Source organism: Elephas maximus, chromosome 1 (assembly GCF_024166365.1).
Source record: "Elephas maximus indicus isolate mEleMax1 chromosome 1, mEleMax1 primary haplotype, whole genome shotgun sequence".
Classification (NCBI taxonomy): Eukaryota; Metazoa; Chordata; class Mammalia; order Proboscidea; family Elephantidae; genus Elephas; species Elephas maximus.
In genome coordinates, this window is record NC_064819.1 from 17243212 (window position 1) to 17259728 (window position 16517).

Sequence of the window (16517 nt, forward strand, 5' to 3'; positions counted from 1 at the left end):
ATTCACTCTTTACTGCCCTGCTTCTGATACTAGAACATTTCTCACTTGCCAGCTGACACAATGTTAAATTTTGTCAGAAAAGGGCACTGCAGGGACTCTAGTGGAAAAAGGGACTTTTCTTCCGGGTTCTAGTGTGCTCCTCAAGGCTTGTTTCTGTGGCACAGGACACCCACTGGTACTCACTTTCAAGGCTGAGACTAGGGTGGAGCAAGAGAGGCACCTAGGGTTCAAATCTGAGAGTGAGTACCACCTTAATTTTTGTGCCATAGGCACCTATCTTGCCTCATTCTAGTCCTGGCCCTGTTCATCCTCCAGTGAGTATCAGCCACGTAGGTGTTTTCACACTGAGCTCCCCCAACAAGGCATCCCAGTGAACTTGCCCGCCATTCCACAGGCCATGGACTTGCCCTCTCCAAAAAGGTCTGGAACTCAGTGGGGTGGGGAATTCTTCCAGATTTGTTTCTTCCTTGGTGTGCTCTGCCTCAGTCCTAAAGGTACTGATTGTTCCCTATGTCAGCTATTGCTTGTATTCTTTAGAGTCCTTCCTGATAATATGTCCAAAGTAAGTGAGCCAAAGTCTTACAAGCCTTAAAAATTCTATGAGGCAGTTCTACTGTGTCCTATAGGGTTGCTATGAATGAGAATCGACTCAAGGCAACAGGTGTGGTTTGGATTTTACCCCTTAGTAGGTTATCCCTAAGTTAATAATTCTCTATGTTAAATTTCCTCTGTTTAAATTACTGTGTGGTTTGTCTCTTGAATGCACTCTGATGCACTGTCCTGTAGACATCATATGACTGGAGTTTTCTTCCACATAATCTCTATTTATTTGGGAAAATGCATTATGTTTCACACATCTTCAATTACATTTTCCCCTATATTTATATGAGTTTTCTATTAATTTTATTGATTTATCATTAAGAGTTAAAATGTTAAAAAAAAAAAATAATTAAAACATATACAAAGTTGAAAAAAAAAAAAAAGACAGGAAAGTTTGATAACGTGATCCCTTTCTGTGGAAGTATGAAATGTTTATTTCATGTACGCATATGGAGTAGAAACCCTGGTGGCGTAGTGGTTAAGTGCTACGGCTGCTAACCAAAGGGTTGGCGGTTTGAATCCGCCAGGCACTCCTTGGAAACTCTATGGGACAGCTCTACTCTGCCCTACAGGGTCGCGATGAGTCGGAATCGACTCGACGGCAGCAGGTTATATGGAGTAGAGTTACAGGGAATGCTTCATCTGCTATGTTGCATTTTCTACATAGTTTTTAACTGTCTTACAATAATACGTATTCCTTTTATAATCAGAAAAAAAGTAAAAAAATCTTAAATCAAATTTATTGCTGCTCTATGTGTGATTTCCTTCTAGAATTGCAGCCAAAATTAAGACTCACCATGTTGAGGGAACTGTATATTCAAATTAACTCAAACCTACAACTACTTGCTATTTTATTTGTACTAAATAGTGAAGCGGCTACCATTTACTGTGCTAGGCACTGTACCGAGAACTTTTAGTCTGCACAGGAACCTGACGAGGTTGACACCATCACCTCAATTTTGCTGATGAGCAAAGTAAGGTAATATGATTACCCAGAGGTCAGAGAAAGGGGCAGAGCCATGATCTAAGTGCAGATATGTGTGGGTCCATAACCTGAATATTTTTCTAAACTCTTACATAAAAATTAGAGAATAACAAAAGGCAGAATATAATCTATGTTACATTTCCTAGGGGAAAACAATAACTATTACAGAAGAAGTGGGCTCTGTGTTAAGTATTGGAAGTCTCCTGGTGGTACAGTTAACACACTCAACTGCTAACCTAAAGGCTGGAGTGGAGGCTCAAGTACACTCAGAGGTGCCTCGGAAGAAAGGCACAGTGATTTACTTCCAAAAAATCAGCCACTGAAAACCCTATGGACTCACAGGAATCACGGTCTCATCCACCTGGAGACCAGAAGAACTAGACAGTGCACAGCTACCATCACCAACCATTCTAATCAGGTTCACAACAGATGGACCCTGACAGAGTGGGAGAAAACCACAGAACAAAACCTCAAGTTCCTTAAAAAAAAAAAAAACCAGATTTACTGGATTGGTTGAGACCAGAGGACTCCCTGAAACTCTTCAAACCTTCAACCAAAACTAACCTGAGGTCACCTTGTAGCTAAATAACAGACTGGCTCATAAAATAATATCACCTGTACATTCTACTGTACTCCTTTAAAAAAATCACCTATATGAGAAGAAATGGCCAACAATTACTTTAAAACAAAGGTGAGATTTTAAGGGGGCAGGGAACTAGATTAACTGAAACAAAACAACCAGGACAGAAGTGAGAACGTGCACGCAATGTGAAGAGTGTTAACTAATGTCATTGAATAATCTGCGCAGAAATTGTTGAATGAGAACCTAAACTGCTGTGTACACCTTCACTGAAAACAACAAAATAGTATTTACCAAAAAAAAGGAAGAAAGAAAATCCTATTCTGACACACATGGGTTGCCATAAGTTATAGCTGACTTAACAGCAAATGGGTAGGTGCTGGGTATTACAAGACGGGTAAGGTTTTTATTTTATTTATTATTGTACTTCAGATGTTTACAGAACAAACTAGCTTCTCGTTAAACAGTACAGGTATTGTTTTATGACATTGGTTATCAACCCCAAGACACATCAACACTCTCCCTCATCGACCTTGGGTTCCCTATTACCAGCTTTCCTGTCACCTCTTGCCTTCTAGGCTGGTGTGCCCCTTTAGTCTTGTTTTGTTTTATGGGCCTGTTTAATCTTTGGCTGAAGTGTGAACCTCAGGAGTGACTTCATTACTGAGCTAAAAGGGTGTCTGGGGGCCTTACTCCCAGGGCAAAATGGGTAAAATTTAAATAATAAGATAGACACGAAGGATTCCAGGTTGGAATGACAAGTACAAAGAACATATGAGACCACAGTATATTGAAGACAGTCTAGGGCAAAGCATAAGAAGCGTGAATGGATGTGGAGGAGGGCTTTAAATGGGGATAAAGGCTATATTCGTCAAGGGATGAGAAATGAGTGAATTCACTATTAGACTACGTAAGTCTATATATCTTAGACTGAATAGAAAAGGGACAGAGAAGGCTGTTAGACCGCTGTAGATGCTACTGCAGCACTCAAACATGACATGATAAAGGACTAGGACAAGAACAATTAAATATGAAAATATTTTAAAAGAATGAATTATTGGAGCAAAGAAAAAGATAAAAAGGGGTGGAGAAGGAATTTGTTATTACACCAAAGTTTCAAGTTCAGATGAGAAAGACAATTATTTCACTTACAAAAATAAAATTGATTAAAAGCAGAAAGTATGTGATGGAATTCTACCCCTATTTGAATTCTTCTATTTCTGACTGTTATGGTACACTGTTCCCATACTCAACACCCTTTCCACTACTGTTAAATTTCTCTCACTGGTGGCTTCTTCCCCTCTACCCCTCATCCCTTCTACCTTTGAACAAATTTCAGTACCTGTAATCTCAGTTTTAGCAATAATTCTATTCTTCACCCTTTCATTATCACTTTTCAGAATCATGTATACATACTGTCCCAGTTCTCTGCCCTCTTACCATCTACAACTGCCTTACATTCTGATAAGCACTATGAAGAGGTACTAAAGACATCATCCAATGCAATAGTCTTTTCTTAAGTTTTCATTCCATTTAGCCTTCCTAGACAGTTCTCTTCTCTCATTCCAACCAGGGTCCCTTCATTTTCATCACTTCAACTACCACTGCTTCTATAAAGATTCTTTCACATTTCAGCGCCATCAGAGCACCAGTTTAACACTAGCCATGCAATAGAGCTTAAAACAAAAACAAAAACCCACGTCCTACCTCTGCAGATTCTGGTTCAGTAGAAGTGGAATGCAGCTAGAGCATCTCTCTGTTCTATAAAGTTCCACAGGTGCAACCAAAGCTGAGAACAACTAAAACCCGAGGTGGGAATTTTCACCTTATCTTTGAATCCTTAGCTAACTCCTTCATGAGTTTCTCTCTCTTACACACACACCCCCCTATCTGCCTTAATAACTTTAGGAGTCTGATCACTTCAAATGAAGAATTAAGAGATTTTCTGGGAAAGGTCACATCATAGACAGTATGCAATCATTTGAAAAGGTCAAAACAACATACAAATCTTCTCCTGTCTCTTCCACTGCTAAGAGCGACAGCATTCTCAAACTTTTTAGTCTCAGTACCTTTTTACACTCTTCAAAATTATTCAGAACTCTAGAGTTTTTGTTTTCATGGGTTATGTTTATTGATTCTTACCATACTAGAAATGAAAACTAAGAAATTTGAAACAATTTCATTTTAAAACAATAAATCCAAATACAATAATAAATCCATCACATGTACTGTAAATAACATATCTTTAAGGAAAGAAAATTACTTCCCAAAACAAACAAAAAATGTAATAGGAAGAATGGCATTGTTTTGCATTTTTTGCCAATCTCTTTAAAGTCTGGCTTCATAAAGGACAGCGAGATTCTCCTATCTGCTTTTGAATTCAATCTACTGTAATTACCACATGTAATGAAGCATCTGGAAAAGCTCACTGCACACTCCTAAGAGAATTAGAGTGAAAACACAATCAATGTCTTTATTATTATTATGAAATAGTTCTGACTTAAGTCTTAGAGATTCCCCAGGGGTTCCCAGATAATACTTGAGAACCGCTGTAATGTACTATTCCACCACTGAAGGACAGTTCGGTTGTTTCTACAAGTATTCATTGAGTGCCTAAATTATATTTGGGCACAGAGGGAGGAAGACTTCATCCACTTATTTGTTCGGCCATCAAAAAACATTTGAGGTATCAGCCAAGGGCTCTGTCCCACTTGTTCTTTTAGCGTAAATTAATATCCTCGTTGATTTTATAGTGTGGAAATCTGCACTTTTCCCAGCCAATCAGAGTTTCAAACAATCCTCTATCTCTCTGCATATTCAATAGCAGCAGCTGTTCTATTTTAACCCCGTCACATGCAAGTGGAGAACAAGTGCAAGCTCAATCTTATGAGATCCTAAGCTATCCCTAGATATCATTTATCTCAAGGCTCAGATCATAACCCCTATAAAAGGAAAGCCTTTCTGATCCTTCATGGCCCAGATCATATTTCACCACATCTGTTAAATCACCTCTGATTATCTTAACACAAAATCCTTATTTAAAGTCCTACAGCACTATCTGAATTTCTCTTACCACATTCCTCACACCTTTTTTTCCTTGTTTTTATTTGCATGCCTAACTTATCTCCGCTACTAGAAATTAATTCCTTGAAGTAAAGACCTCATTTTTACATAATCCCAGAACCTGGTCAGTTTACAGCATTTATCAGGTATTTAACAACAAATCACATAAAATATGGTATGCCGAATGACATTAATAAGAAATCTTTAAATTTAGATCACTGGAATTAAATATTCATTTGTTACAGCTAAATATCTGGCACAAAAGTTGCTTACTTAGATTCAAATGTTCAAGAAATTAGGGAAGAATAAATTTTTTTTTGTAGGATTTCATCTTAGTTACAGACATGTTGTGAAGCCATGTTGGCATGTTAACTGTTAAGCACAGAACTGACAATGTTCAACCCACTTGATGTTATTTTTTACGATTTTTCAACATATAGAAAAAAATCAACTTAGGAGCTTATTTGTCAAACGTTTTCTTTATATATGTGAAAAGGATCTAGTTTTTTATTTCAACCAAGGTTTATTCCAGAATACTGATATAACTGCTAAAAACGTTAATGAGTCATATATAATAGTATCTAGTTACCATCTTAAGTCCAATTTGGAACAAGGTGATTATAAATAAATAAACTTCCAGATTACAAAAAATAATAGCCTAACTGTATACGTAAAGTTTGAAGACAGTCAGATCATATCTAAAACGATAAATTCTGAGTGTCGTCTTCCGAGGATCTGATAAATCAGAAGGTCCTGAACAATAAGTTAGTGTCATTTTCTATGTGGAATATACTAACAGTCTCCACATATTTAAAAAATACTCTTATAGAAAAGGGGGTTGCTTTCTATAACTCTGTAGAAATAACAGGTCCAAAACCCACTGCTGTCAAGTCAATTCTGACTCATGGTGACCCTATAGGACAGAGCAGAACTGCCCCGTGTGGTTTCCAAAGCTGTAAATCTTTAAGTAGTGATAGGTAAACAAACAAACAAAAAAAAAACCAAACCCAGTGCCGTTGAGTCGATTCCGACTCATAGCGACCCTATAGGACAGAGTAGAACTGCCCCATAGAGTTTCCAAGGAGTGCCTGGCGGATTCGAACTGCCGACCCTTTGGTTAGCAGCTGTAGCACTTAACCACTACGCCACCAGTGATAGGTAACATGCTTTAATTCAAATTAAGAGAATTTTCTAGTAATACAGCTGCCTACAACAACAGAATACATTGTCTTGTGAGGAGGCATGATCTTTCACCGAAGGTATTTAAGCTGGAGTTAGGCAGTCACTTATCAGACACACTGTTAAAGGGACATTTTACAGGGAAGGGGATACGGCCCTCATGATATGTATGATTGTTTGCAATTCCATACCTTAAATATAATTTAGACTATTTATAAACTGAAGCTACTTTAAAATAACTTAACGTCTATAAGAAACAGAGCTATCACCTACTTAAGGTTACAAATTTTTACCAGGTTGTAAGATCTAAGCACATAACAGGAAATTATAAATCACAAAGAATATAATTCCTCCATGTTTTAAGTCTGTGTTAGAGATAAAGTATACCATAAACCCATAAATAGCAGCTTTTTATTAAAGCTTCCTTCTTAAGCTCACCAGAATTCTGTTGGATTCCCCACCGCACTCTCATCCTGAATTGCCGGGCACCACTTTGCTGGAGTCTTCTGTTTAGTCTTGGAAAATTCTGCTTCTTTCCTTCCTTTCGATTCAATTTGATGATATCATCTATGTGATAGAAGATGTCACAATTATTTTCATTTTAGCTTAATGGCTCAATTACTCAGTCGCATTTTCTAACTGATATATTTCCCATGTCCCTAATTTAATGATAAGAAGAAATGCTCATATCAGCCATTGGAGCTCTGGAGAAAGGTTTTGTAGGAAAAGCTCAAATCAATAGCCCAAAGCAAACCTACTGACTAATCAGGAGTTCTATCATCCATAGTATTTCTTTCCTTCATTAGTGTCAAGAAAGCAAAAGCCTGTTTATAAAAATTACTTACACTTCCCATAACCACAGAAGTATCTATTTTTTAAAAGATGACTACCTTTCAAAAAAACCATAGGCAGTCAAATAATAAATTCTTCAGTTAAAGGACTAAATGCCTAAATTGAATTTAATAAACATTTATTGACCACACACTATGTGCAGTGAATGTATGTGCTAGGCTGTATTGTAATCGAAAGAAACAAAAGAATATGACCCCTATTCTCAATAAGCTTTAAATTATTGACGGAAATAGACATGTAAATAGCAAAAAACAAAACAAAATCACGTAAGCGGCATAATAAAGGAATATATTAAAAAAGAAAACCCAAACCCACTGTCATCGAGTTGATTCCGACTCATAGTGACCCTACAGGAGACAGCAGAACCGCCCCATAGGGTTTCCAAGGAGTGCCTGGTAGATTTGAACTGCTGACCTTTTGGGTAGCAGCTGTAGCTCTTAACCACTATGTCACCAGGTTTTCTATTAAAGGTACAGTGCAAAAAAAGACTACTGGGTATCCGCTCCTCTAGCAAAATAGTTTAAGGTAACCTTATTTTTCTTTCTACACTGAACTCTCTAAGCCTCATTATTTCCAAAAGTACTTTCAAACTGCCGCCAAGGTAATTCACAAACACCACACTGCTCTGATAACAGAGACCAATGTCAAGTTGAGGAAACTAAACGTGCTCCAGATTCCTATTTTTATCTGTTAAAGGAGGTTACTAGAAGCCGAAAATACTCATTTAAGAAACACTCGAACACTTTCTCCATAGTCTCCAACTCCAATATTAATTTCGATTGATACAAACAAACCAAGGAAAACACATACAGCCAACAACTTCTTAATAAAACTTCACAAAACTAATTAACCTCAATATTTTTCTAAACTGTCCTAAAAACAAATAATCTAACAATATAATTAGTCTTTTCTGGTCACAGAATACAAATTACAGCGAGACTTTCTGATACATTACTACAGTACCTCTCCCACCTGTAATCTTCCAGACTAGTAAACATATTCAAATATTAATATTGAATATTTCAAATATTCCCAAAGTACTCAGCTAATTCTTGAGATCCATCCTCCGATAAAAGAGTTCAACAAAGTTAAGACACTCAAAAACAGTTTTTTTTTTTTTTTAAATAAAAAGGACTCATGAATGTCAGATATAACCAAAAATTAAACCGTTGCCACCAAGTTGATTTCAATTCAGAGCAGCCATACAGGACAATAGTAGAGCTGCCCCACAGGGTTTCCAGGGTGTACTCTTTACAGAAGCAGAACATCACAGCTTTCTCCCGCAGAGCTGCTGGTAGGTTCAAATCACCAAGTTTTTGTTTAACAGTTGAGCACTTAACCACTGTGCCATCAGGGCTTTTATCACATGTAAAGACATGTTAAATTCTCAACGAGCAGAAAGCGAATAGTTTAGGAAGACAATACTTATGAAAAACGACTTTTCTTTTCTTTAACAAGGTACTACTTATTCTTCACCGGAAGTCTGAAATCCCAGAGTCATGACAGAGTACACATACACACACACACATGCACGCACACGAGGTAATGTACAATTCTGACTAACCAGATTAATTTTAAAATAGAGCACATCATCTAAACATAATTAAAAATTAAAAACAGCAAAGCATATCAAATATAAAATTACTGTCTTACATTTAAACATTTTATTATTTAAATCCTCGAACAAGTTATACCAGCTATTATGGCAGAGAGCGTTCTTCCACTCTAAACAGAGAATGGCTTTCTCCTCCCAAACAGTGGATAGGGTAGATATCAGGTAAAAAAACGGTATGAGAAAGAGAAAAAAAAAAAAAGTCCATTACGACAAGCTACTTTATATAAAAGTTTCTTCCATAGTACTCGGGGTAAACACAGTAATAATAATAGTAGTAATATTAACTGAGTACTAACATGCATAATACTTAAAAAATTTTTTTTAATTTTTTTATAATACTTTAGCATGTATTAATTTAATCCTCACAACAATTCTATGAAATAGTTATAATACCCATTTTACAAATTAAACTCAGCCACAACGAGGCCAGCTATTGGTAACCTTGGCAGGTATTCTATATGAACATTTACACAGCCCTAGTACAGCCAGGATTAAAACTAAACAAAACAGAAAACCATAATTAAAATCTCTGCAGATGTGACAAAATGAAATATTCACAAAGCAAAGTAACTGTCAAAAAGAGACACCATCTCTTCATTTCATCTCTATAAAATTATCACTAAAAGAAAGGCATCTGACAGAATGTTCTATGTTCCTGGGGGAGAGAAGAGAGACTAAACTCTATTTTAGCTCTTCACAGCACTTCATTTCCACCTTATCTGCCTTCGAAGACAACTGCCCCCTTAGTTTTCTTCATTTGAACAACCTAACCGCCTAATAAAACACAAAAACAAACAAATGTACTGGTTATGAAACATCTATAGCTGAGAGAGCTCCAGCGCCAAACAAGTACAGCCTCCGCCACTTATTTTTTGTGTGACTTTGGGCAAGTTACTTATCTTCTCTATGCCTCAGGTTTCTGTAAAATGGGAATTAACAACTATGGCTTATATAACATACACATGTATTATTTTGTGCTTATTGCATACTAGGTATTGTTCTAAGCAATTTTTTATTAACTCATTTAATACTAAACAGCAATCCTGTGAGGTAGATAAGCACTATTATTATCACTTTTTTACAGATGAAGCACAAAGAAGTTAAATAATTTGCTCACGATCACACGGGTAGTGACAGAGGCAGGATTTGACCGAAGTAGTGTGGCTTCCCGATGGCAAGTGGTTAAGAGCTTGAATCTACTAGCCTTCTTGGGAACCTTACTGGGCAGTTTTACTCTATCCTATAGGGTCGCTCTCAGTCGGAATCGGCTCTATGGCAACGGGCTTAGTGTGGCTCCAGACTTCATGCTCTTTATTACTAGAGAGGTCCCACGTGGCACAAATGGTTTGCAGTTGGAATAGACTCAATGGCAACTAACACCACCACCAACCAAAAGGTTGGTGGCTCGAACCTACCCAGTGGCACCGAGGAACAAAGGTCTGGCAATCTGTTCCACAAAGATTATAGCCAAGAAAACCCTATGGAGCACAGTTCTACTCTGACACACACGCGGTTGCCTTGAGTCGGAATCCACTCAACGGCAATAAGTTTGGCTGTGGCTTATCACTAGGAGTACATACCTCACAAGATTATGAGGATAAACACATATGAAATATTTAGTCCAGTAATGAGCACTCAATACTCCTTATTAAAGGAGCCTTGGTGGCTACGCACTCACTGCTAACCAAAAGGTTGGTGGTTCGAACTCACCAGCTGCTCCTGAGGAGAAAAATGTGGCAGTTGGCTTTCCTAAAGGTTTACAGCCTTGGAAACCTTATGGGGCAGTTCTGCTTGTCCTACAGGGTCCCTATGAGTTGGAATCAACTTGATGGGCAGTGTTTTTTTTTTTTTTTTTAAACTCCTTATTGTATTATTTCTTGGCCTTAGCTCAAAAGATTACTCATTTCTTTCAAGTTCACTATTAAGGTACACGTTGAAGCCAAGCTATTATTTCTGACGATTTATTTAATTCACACATTGGGGTCTGACTTGTGGCAACCATAGAAACCTGGAGTTCTTGGCTTTGCTAAAAATTCTCCACCTAAACCATAACAAAAGGGGGAAAAAAAAAGACAAAAGGAAAGTAATGACAATCCTAGAACGTTTCCAACATGGGTATTATCCTAAATACCATCCCGGAAAAGTGACCCCTTTGTATACACTAGTCAGGTACTTTTGAAATATCTGAAAAACTGTAGGTCACACAAGGATCAGGTGGAGCTAACGACATCTCTAACTTGAATTCCAGCAAAAATTGAATTACTCTGAAACCAGCTAAGCCAACAACAGAGGTAGTGCCTCAGAAGTGTTAGGTCTGAATTTTTAATTGAATCACCCATCTCCCTGCTTGTCATCGAACGATAACCAAACCACCCCACTCTTCTTTCATGCGCTAACCCCATACTTTGCCTGGCTTCTCGCCCACCGACATACAGCTCTCCTTCGCTTTCTGCTTCAGTTTTTTTTTTTTCTAATTCGCTCATTTTGAGGTGTAGATAAGGAGAAGGTGCTTTTCTAGAAACTGCCTAGGAAAAAGTCGCCGCTTAACGACACTTTCTTTCTGACAAACGTTCCAGGGCCGGTGCTCCGTCGGTGGCCCCGAGGTCTGGCGCCCGGCAGAGCTCGCCAACTCTTGGGGCGTCCTGCCGTCGGCCTGGGCACACAACTGCTCAACGGGCCCTTGTCCGGAACCACTGATTTTAACGGGACGCAGACCCAACCGCGAGGAGTCGGAATCGACTCAACCGCACTGGGTTTGCTTTTGGTTAGACCCAATCGGCCCCTCAAAGCCCCTTCTTCAGACAAGGCGGCTGAGTCGAGCACTACTCCTCGCTCCACTGGGAACGCCTACAGCGAACCTGCCTGCGGGAAACCCGCGGAGTTTTCCTCACAAAGAGCCGGGGTGACCCGCCAGTGGTAGCGCCCCTCTGCAGGGAAAAAGGGTACGTACCCCCGTCCCCTTCAGTCTCCCGGCTCGCACCGTCACTCGCCCCGACAGCCCCTTCTCAGACACGGGCTCCGCCGAGGGGCCGGCCGGGTCCCTCAGCCCCGACCCGGGAACTCGGGACCACGCTGGCGCTCCACCCCTCTCCCCACGGCCCCCCACTTGGTTCAGCCCACCCGCAAGAAAACTCCACCGGCAACTGCGGCCGAGCGCCCCTTCCCCCACAAGCCGCGGCGTTTGGTTCCACCCACACCCTCCCCCCAGCCCAACTCGGTTCAACTCGGCCCCTCACCCAAAGACATATCGATTTTGTCAAGGTTTTCATTGCTGCGGGCTTTCGTAGGTGGCGACGGGTTCGCCGTAGCGCCCACTAACCGAGTACCGAACCGGTTCATGGCTGGAGACGTCGCGCTAGAAAAGTCAGCGGAGAAGGCCAGACACTGAGGCCTGCCGCCTCCCACTCACGCACGCAGACTAGCGGCACGGAGGGACCGCGCACGCGTGCTGTCGCTATCCTCCGCCTCCCGCCCGCTACGGAGGAGGAGAGGAGGGTAACAGAGATGAGCGGTCGACCAGAGTGGCCCCACGGCCGGACTCGCTCCTAGCGGCCCTTGCCGGCCGGGAGGAAACATTGCAGCCGCTGCTCTGGGCGATTGCGAGGACCGCGGTTTTAGCACTTCGCCTTTCGGCCCAAACAGGGTCGCTATGGGTCGGAACCAACTCCACGGCACCTAACAACAATGACAGACCCTGAACACTACAGAATCACATGCTTTAAATTTCATGTTCCCCCGTGTCCTTCGAGTCCTTCCTGCTGCAGAAAGGCCCCCCCTGAGCTTGAGTACACATGAACCTTGCACACGCGACTGCATTGCAGCCTCGAAGGCAGGACAGACCCCTGCGAGCGTAAATTACAGATCTGCGTCCCAGCTCCCCTTCTCCCCGGCAGGCTCCTCCACTTGCAGCATGCGGAGTCGCCACGTCTGAAGGCAAAACTAAGGCTGCAGTGACAGTTCTTGCGTCGCCATAAGAATAAAAGTAAACGCTAACGTTTCCTGTACTTATACCACCTCTCAATCGGCACTCTCAAAACATTTTGCACGGCCTCAATAGGACCTCATCTTCTCTTGGGAGAGGGGTAAGTACTTCTGCTTTTTGGCTGCATTTTTCCCTAATTGGCTTGCGCTGGAAATTCGTGGGAGGATTGGTTTTCTTTCTAATCACCCCTATAAGAAGAAGAAAAAAAAATTTTTTTTGTCTTAATATTTCATGAATTCTTGTATGATAAGTTTTTTTTTTTCCCCTGTTTACAAAACATGATATTCCTTTCTGCTCTTACTCCATTTCTTCCCCCAAAGTAACTGCCTTGTGTGGAAGCATTCAGGCTATATTATCGTCATAACAGCTTAAAACAATCTCAAACATTTACAGCTGAAGAAATGCCAGAGGTATTCTGTGCGTTTAGAAATCTCTGCCACCTTCCTCTCTCTCCACTTCCTAAAATTTCTCTTGTGTGGAAATGAGCCAGAGTTTTGCAGTGACTCAGAGTATCTGAAAACCACAGTAACCTATACTTAATTTAGGAGTCAAAATATCACCAGTGCTGTGGTTACCAACTTCTTCAACACGATGACACGTTTTACTGTTTTTAGCTTGGGGACCTGTGTTTTCAAATGCTTCTTATTAAGCACACTGCATTTATTAATAACTTATTTTCCACTTTTCAATTAATAAAAAACAAGAAACTACATCCGAGCTCCTCTTTCCACGTCTGAAAGCAAAGCAAAGGCTACCGTGCCAATTTTGGGGCCACCTTAACAATAAAAGTAAATGTGAACATTTTCTATATCTGTAAATAAATAAAACCAAACTTCCGTCATACTGAGTTATGTTTCCCGCTGAAAGCAAAGAACCATGAGTTTTATCATGGGGAAATGTATGGTTTTTCTTAGGATTTTGGAAATATTATAAATAACTCCGTATTCTCAAAGGTCAAGGGTTTTTTTTGCATGACAAAAATGTAACCACATAAGAAAGTGAATCAGCCTAGGTCACACCTATCAAAGGGTATAAGAAACTCTATAGTAGAGGAAGGTTTGGACTCAACAGGACCCAACAACAATATTCAGCCTGCTAAATCAAGGAGAGTAGCATGTATTCTCTTAACACAATGTGCTTGATTTTATTACTGCTCCACCCTACAACCTTCCGCCACCCATTGCTAACTGCTAAGAAGCAGGGAAGCTAGGTTGTGGACATAAAAAACTAGGTGGGAGACCAGGGTTTTATTGACTGGTAACTTTTTTTCAGTCATTCAGTTATTCAGGCCTGAGAATCTGCTTCTGTTAAGATAAAAAAAAAAAAAAATCCAGCAGAGTTGATTCTAACTCATGGCGACCCCACGTGTTACAGAGTAGAACTGCTCTGTAGGGTTTTCTTGGATGTAATGTTTATAGAAGCAGTTCAGGCCTTTCTTCTCTGGTGCCACTGGGTGAATGTGAACAGCCAACTTTTAGGCTAGTGGTGGTGTTGGGTGCCTTCGAGTTGATTCTGACTCATAGTGACTCCATGTGACAGAGTAGAACTGCCCCATAGGGTTTTCTTGGTTGTAACCTTTGTGGAAGCAGATCTCCAGGTCTCTGCCAGGTCTTTATCCCACAGAGCCACTGGGTGGGTTTGAAATGCCAACCTTTTGGTCAGTAACCAATCTCTTAACGGTTGTACCACCAGCATTCCTTTTAGGCTTAGTAGTTGAAACCCTGGTGGTGTAGTGGTTAAGTGCTATGGCCGCTAACCAAAAGGTCAGCAGTTTAAATCCGCCAGGCGCTCCTTGGAAACTCTATGCAGCAGTTCTACTCTGTCCCATGGGGTCACTGTGAGTCGGAATCGACTCAACGGCACTGGGTTTTTTTTTTTTTTTTGGAGTTGACCACAAACCATTTGTGCCACCCAAGGACCCTTTCCGTTAAGCTCATGGCCAAGAAAATCCTATGGAGCAGGTCTATTCTGTTACACATGGGGTCACCATAAGTAGGAACACACTTGATGGCAATGGGTTTGTTTGTTTCAATCATTCACTCTACAACCGTGGGAGAGTCTCTAGGCCTTATACTCCTAATCTTCAAACAAGGAAATACAACTCTAAGATTTCTTACAGTTCTGAATCTTCTAAGCACAAGGCATTTTTCTTGTCTCACCAGAAATGATTTACTGTACAGTCTGCACTCATTTGTGGGAATAAACTATAGGTTTAACTATGGGTTAAGCTGTTAATTTTATAAAAGAAAATGAATACATTTACAGTTTGAACACACTTTGTACTTCAGGTATTTCTAGGACAGATAAGAAAAATCCCAAATGTATAAAATCCTCCCCACCACCAATACATAGAGATTCCCTCTTCATCCTGGTCTTCTCCCAAAACTGAAGCCTCATCTCAAATCTCCTTAGCTCTAAAGGGAACACACTGCAGTATTTTATTAAGCAATCCTAGCTATTGTGTTTAGGACTTCCAGGTTTGCTGAGGGTCTCAGAGCCTCAGAGCAATCTTCTAGATTGTAAAGGGGAAAACAAGAACGAGGCATTGTGGGTAAGGAAAAGTCAGTCACACACACAAAAAAAGACAACCGGGGACACACAGCAAAACGAAGAGTGAAACAAGCCAAGAAATCAGACCTTTGGGGCCTGTCCAGGAAGTCTATCAGCCAGCAACAAGGGCTGGAGTTAAAAGGTCAACCCTGTAATTTTCTGGCGCATGAGAGGCAGCTATTCCTCTAATCATATATTGATAGAGCACCAGGTATTTATGTAATGGGCCCTGTGGATAAAATGATGAGCAAGATGAATGTAGTCCCTACCTTCACACAACTTGCAGAGCAAAAAATCTTTTCTGACCACTTAGAAAAAAAAATTTTTTTTACGTTTTTTTTTTTTTACTGTGAATAAGGGACTGTGCTGGGCCGTGGAGATACAGCCTTGGTCTGTAGTACGGCAGTTTAGCAGCTTCATCTAAGTCAAAAATAAGCATAGAATTCAGCTAGTTACTCTTTTTAGAGGCTTGATTTCATACAGTACAGATAAGACAACATCTAGGGTTGCCAGATAAAACACCAAACCAAAACCAAACCCATTGTCGTTGAGTTGATTTTGACTCATAACGACCCTGTAGGACAGAGTAGAACTACCCCATAAAGTTTCCAAGGAGTGCCTGGTGGATTCGAGCTGCTGATCTTTTGGTTAGCAGCATTGCACTTAACCACTACACCACCAGGGTTTCCCACATAAAACACAGGACAAGTTAAATTTGAATTTCAGATAAACAATGAACAATTTTTTAGTATAGATATTCCAAATTTCAGATTGTAGATAATTTTTAATATAGTATGTCCCATGCAATACTTAAGATATACAAAAAAGATATTCATGATTTACCTGAAATTGAAATTGAATTAGGAGCCCTATATTTCTATTTGCTAAATCTGACAACCCTAACAATATCATACTTTTCTATTAACATTTTCTGACTGTCTTTCCACAACATGCGTAAAAATTTATACTCTCTTCAAAGGTAAGCACAACTCTTACACGCTTTGCCCTTTAGCTTTTTTTTTTTTTTTAGTTCGATGTATCTTTTAAGCCCCCTTTTTTCAGCTTTACTGAGGTATAATTGTCTTAATTTTGACTAGGAGTCCCTGGGTGG

General features: G+C 40.1%; 1 protein-coding gene across 1 annotated transcript in view; it reads right to left on the reverse strand.

Moving 5' to 3' along the window:
- The window catches only part of FYTTD1 (forty-two-three domain containing 1), a 33662-nt gene extending 21341 nt beyond the window's left edge, over positions 1 to 12321 (reverse strand). The window contains exons 1-2 of the mRNA XM_049879186.1: positions 12111 to 12321; positions 6846 to 6974 (exon numbers count right to left, since the gene is read on the reverse strand). Of these exons, the coding sequence (XP_049735143.1) occupies positions 6846 to 6974; positions 12111 to 12213 (232 nt within the window). The 5' untranslated portion in view covers positions 12214 to 12321. The remainder of the gene's footprint in view (positions 1 to 6845; positions 6975 to 12110) is intronic.
- Between the last annotated feature and the right edge of the window lie 4196 nt (positions 12322 to 16517).